This window comes from Herpailurus yagouaroundi, unplaced genomic scaffold (assembly GCF_014898765.1).
Source record: "Herpailurus yagouaroundi ecotype Mexico unplaced genomic scaffold, PumYag 250, whole genome shotgun sequence".
Lineage (NCBI taxonomy): Eukaryota > Metazoa > Chordata > Mammalia > Carnivora > Felidae > Herpailurus > Herpailurus yagouaroundi.
Genome location: NW_024412467.1, coordinates 23,993,967 through 23,999,167, shown reverse-complemented (window position 1 = coordinate 23,999,167; position 5,201 = coordinate 23,993,967). Strand labels below are relative to the sequence as shown.

The following is a 5,201-nucleotide window of genomic DNA, read 5'->3' as shown; positions in this document are numbered from 1 at the left end:
GTGTTGTTAATGAGAAGAGTAAGTCAACATTTTTGAAAGCCCACTAACTAAAACTATGTGGGAGATAACATGCTGAAAAGGTTTCTATCTTGAAGCAGTTCACCAACCAAAGAACCAAGATATGTAAATTACCTATAAAGCCAATGGGGGGGGGTGCATATATGTAAACACAAAGAAAGTTCATGGAATGGCTGCATTTGGCAGGATTACTTGGAGTGCACAGAGGCTTTTAGGAGAGTGAAAAGGAGTACAACGTGTGAGGGCATTCAGCCACAAAATGACTCCAACTAGGTACAAAGAGACAGTATTCACACAACAGCAAGAACAGTTCCACCCATATATGTAGTAAAGAACCACAAGCACAATTAAGACAATCAATGGAGGTGAGCTTTGGGGATGACTGGTAGAGGGCCTAGAGGCAGCAATGCAAAGCCAGAGCCTGTTTTTCTTTAAGGTGATTTAATGAGGTAAAAACTTGAGAAAATGATTCACAACTACTGTATTAAGAATATGCAGGAGGGCTGAAGCTAGACTATGAAGCCTGATGATAAATACTAGAGATGATAAATAGCAGACAGGGCACCATGGCTATCTGCATTCATTCTCAAGTGGGAATTTGGGACAACCCATTTAAGAGCCCATCATGGCACAAGGACATGAATGCCCTAAGGGCAATGGTGTCTGCCTCATCTTCTTGAATCTGAGACTTCTTATAGTAAAACAATCTCTCTTTCTCCCTCACTCTCTAACACACACACACACACACACACACACACACACACACACACAGAACTGTATTTTAATTGTGTGTAGCTTACCACAGAAGTGTGTTAACAAAATGGGTCTAAGCAACTTCTCGGTTCAAATCTCAGCTCTGACACTCATTGGATGTGCATTCCCAGGGAACATTCTTAACCTTACTTAGGTAGGTGTAAATTGGGAATAAAAATTGTATCTGCCTCTAAGGTAGGGATATAAAATGTCTGCAGAGTGGCTCAGTAAGCTCTCACTGAATATTATTTTTAAAATGAATAATGACGTATAGATTTTCAGACCTCTGGTATTAACTCCATAGTCCTCTGGAGTTCCTTAATACCCAGGTAGGGAGTCACTGTCCTAGAAGATAAATGCAAAGTATAGCAGGGCATTAAATTCCATTAACAAGGACTTACATGGCAATACAGAGTTCAACATTGTGCCAGGAGCTATGGAAGCCAACACAACAACCCAACATGGAAAGGAAAAATGCAGAGGGTGAATGTTGGAGGAAAGCTTAAAATGCTGGTGCTGAGAGTAAAAGGAGCCTGAAACTCAAGCAGGAGTTTAAAGTCAGAAATGAAGTGATGAACCAAAAGAGTCTGGCCAGGGCATACCATGCTGAACACATGTATAAGAAAGACTCCCCTGTGGCAGCCTACAGGACAAACTACAGTGGGGGCCACTTCTGCTCCTCCCTTGTCACTCAGTACCAACCAGATGACTGTGTTCAAAGCTCTCAACAAGGTTTTATTTCTAACCTGCATTGATTCACAGTGTTGGTCACTCAAATTGGTATAAGCCATACCAACAGAGTTACATTAACAGCTTAACTAATTTCTTAATGGTACCAAAAAAAAAAATCTCTACCTTCAAGAGTTCATATAACCTTAGTAAACATTTGACCTTCAGATCTAGTATAAGAAATTGGAAGAGTCCTCACCATTAGAGAGAAAAAAAAAGTATGTAGGCCGTGACCTGGAAGCATATGGGCCCTTGACTAATTTAATGGTTCACTTCCTCAACCTCAAATCCTTGTCCTACACACCTCTTCAACCAGTTTTCAAACAGTTGTTTACTGTAATTACCTTAAACAAAGTAAGATGCATGAATAATCAGAAACTAATCAGATATCCAGTAGTTAAAATTGTCTAATATTCTTTGACTCTACATCTGGCCAATTCCAACTTCTTTTCTAATGCTAGAGTGCTTTGTGAAAAGAGTTTGAATCCGAATTAGACACTTCTAGTTGTTTGATTTCAGCAAATCAAACCCCCATGCCTCACTTTCCACATCGGTAAAGTGAAGGTTAAAAAAAAAAAATCCCCTTCAAAGAGTACTTGTAAAAACTAAATGAGTTAATATTAGTCAAGTGATCGATACATAATAAACACAACATTTATTAGCTATTATTATCATCTTCATTACAGAGTAATATTAGCCACTACCAGGAAATCTCCAGAAATACTATCTACAAAAATACATGAGCAAAATTATTCCATCACCAATGAATCTCACACAGCACAGTCTGGTTAGATACAGTGGTCGGGTCCTACCTGTTGCAACATCTCTAAGAGATGACTGTCAGGAACAGTCACGCTCAGTCTGCATATGGGGGTTCCAACATGCAGGACAGCTCCTCATGATTATCTCACTCAAGGAACTCCTTTTATTTGAAAATAGAACCCTAGCCTAACTTTTGGACCAGTCTGTCACATACACTTCAAATGTGTTAACATGAATTTCAGGAGTTTGTGTACTTAAAAAGGTTTTGTGAGGTGTACTCCCCAAACAAAAACATTTCCTGGTCTGTGGCCCCACGGCACTACTTTCTTTTATTTTGTCTTCTCGTCTGGAAATCTGGTTGGGGGGAACGAAAAGAGCAAGAACTCCCCTGCTTCCCAAGCATTAGCAGGTAAGTGGCCATGGCCCTTACACGGAAATACAGCAAGTTGACTCCACACACACACACACACACACACACACACACACACACACTCTCTCTCTCTCTCTCTCTCTCTCTCTCTCTCTCTCTCTCTTACGGAAAACCAGTCCCTTTCCCTCCTCCAGCACTAGGATCTCTAAAGAACTGAATTGGAAGTGCACCCTAGAGGGCTTGGAAAAACAAGCGCTCCAGTCGCCGGCAGGACAGGTGAGACAGCGTAATCTTGCTCAGGTTTGAGGACCACATCCCAAGTAGAACACACGCCCCCACGCCCCCAAGGTAAGCCTAGAAGCATCCAATGTATCCAGGACACTCTCCACAGGACACATCTTGTCTCCGAGCTCTACGACAAGCCACATCGGAAACCTTCCGGGATGCCCAGAAGGCTGTTCCTGGAAACGCGGGCAGCCCCGAGCGCGGGGCAAGGCGTACATGTGCCCCGGCAGCAGCAGGCCCGGCTCAAACCCCCTCCTCGGCACTCACCTGGCCCGTGATGCCAGTGATGAGCGCCACCTTCCTGGGCTTGCCCATCTCGCCGTCCCCGGAGCCCCGAGCGCTGGGGCAGCGTACCGCCGCGTGTGCCATGTCGCTACGGGCGTGCGGCAGAAGGCTGGGCGGAGCGAAGGCCAGTGGAGCGGAGGCAGCGGCGCCTAAGGGACGTGGGGGTGTGCCCGCGCGCAAGTCTCCTCGCCCAGGCTGCAAGGAACTAGCGCACCGCGCGGCCCGCCGCCACAATCTGACAGGGGCGCTGGGGAGGCCGGGCGGGGAGGGCCGGGGGCGGGCCGAGGCGGGCCCCACTGCCGGGCGGCGGGGCTGCGGCCTGGCGGGCGCCGCGTCATTCGCGTCAGCCCGCGACGCTCCCTCTGCGCCCGCGGCAGGCCCCGCCCCCCGCCGACGGCCGCAGCGCCACGCCACGCCCCCTCCGCTGCTGGCCGCGCGGGCTCCGGGGTGGGGTGGGCCCCGGAGGGGCGGGCTGGCAGCTGGGCTGTGTCTGCTTGTCCGGGTTCTGGAAGGGAACTGTTACCAGGTCTTTACGCCTGGCCAGTCCCTTGGCAAGGCCTGGCGTGGAGAGGTCGGGCCATCAGTGGCCTAGACTTCACCATCTTACCCTCCTTGGAACCCCTATCTCTTGTCCTCCGCCCCTCTGAATCTCCCAGGAATGCTAATAGTTCCAGAGGATGCTGAGAGAAAGTATGGACTGACCTTTAAGTGAGGAGAAAGCCTTGAATTCCAAATCTAGGCGTCACAGGGCCTGGGGCCATTAGCTTTGATAAATAATTTATGGAAACCTGTTGCAGTGCCTTTTGATGAGTTTGGTTTTATGTGTACTGAAAGCACTAGCGTTACAAGGACCCTAAATGGTGTCACAGATGTGAGTTAAGACTAACCTCACCTGTATCCTGGCTTTCTGGCTCTTCTCATGTTTCCCTGAAGCTTGGAACCAGGCACAAATTTCCAAGTAACTGGATTCAAAGTACTCTAGTTCAGAGGTCTGGCAGAGTACAAGTAAGTCTGGCCTCACTCATGTGCAACTTAAGGAAATGTTGAAAAGACTGCAAGGTCCTATAAACCTAGACATGGCCAATTTCAAAAAAATAACAATTCAAATGCAAGGTGGGGTCCTAGCTTGATGTCTGCTGAATTGGCTTCCATATGGCAGCCGCACATTGGGCAGAGAGAAGAACAGAGGTGACTCACACACTGGGAGGGCAGCAGGTGTGTGTACCTAAGCAGTTGGCTGGAATCCACAGAAGAGACAAAAACTTCCCTGTCTCCACTGCTCTGCTTATCTGCAGCTATTCCTCTCTGCAGTAAATCACCTCGGATCGTCACTCCAAATCACAAAGTGAGTGACTAGAGAGTCCCCAACCTATCATGCAAGTTATTACAGACCTCAAATCCCCAAATCAGAAAAACTCAGGTTTAAAATAAAAATCTGTTTGGGGCAGCTGGGTGGTTCAGTCGGTAGAGCGTCCAACTTTGGCTCAGGTTATGATCTCCCCGTTCCTGAGTTGGAGCCCCGCATCAGGCTCTGTGCTGACAGCTCAGAGCCTGGGGCCTGTTTCAGATTCTGTGTTTCCCTCTCTGTCTATGCCCCTGCCCCTCATGTTCTGTTCTCTCCCTCAAAAATAAACATTAAAAAAAATTAAAATTAAAATCTGTTTGTCCCCTAAGCTCCTCAGGAATACTCCTTATCTTTATAGATAGACTTGTCTTTGGTTTCACACTTTGTCCCTCATCTGTCTATTCTATACATAGAACTGAATAAATGTGTATTACATGCAATAGTAGAAGGCTGCCTCTGAATGGTTAATGAAGAAGCCCTGATGCACAAGATAATGAACACTTTCACTTAGGGGAACTTACTATAAGCAAGAAATGTCTTTGAAATCTACTAAATTATCTTGAAAACATGTTTGTTTTAATATAAATATACTTTCAAATACATTATTTAACATTTTCCCCAAAATTGCTGAAAAAAAAATGGTTACTCAGAGAA

The 5,201-nt window shown here is 46.3% G+C and overlaps 1 protein-coding gene across 4 annotated transcripts in view; it reads right to left on the bottom strand.

The window, feature by feature from the left end:
- GMDS (GDP-mannose 4,6-dehydratase) overlaps window positions 1-3,510 on the bottom strand; it is a 638,647-nt gene extending 635,137 nt beyond the window's left edge. Inside the window, exon 1 of one of the 4 annotated variants that reach the window (XM_040460741.1) lies at window positions 3,185-3,510. In XM_040460741.1, the coding sequence (XP_040316675.1) occupies window positions 3,185-3,286 (102 nt within the window). In that variant the 5' untranslated portion in view covers window positions 3,287-3,510. Of the gene's footprint in view, window positions 1-1,055; window positions 1,089-3,184 lie in introns of those variants that run through there. The other 3 variants (XM_040460740.1, XM_040460738.1, XM_040460739.1) reach the window with 3 other exon arrangements.
- Between the last annotated feature and the right edge of the window lie 1,691 nt (window positions 3,511-5,201).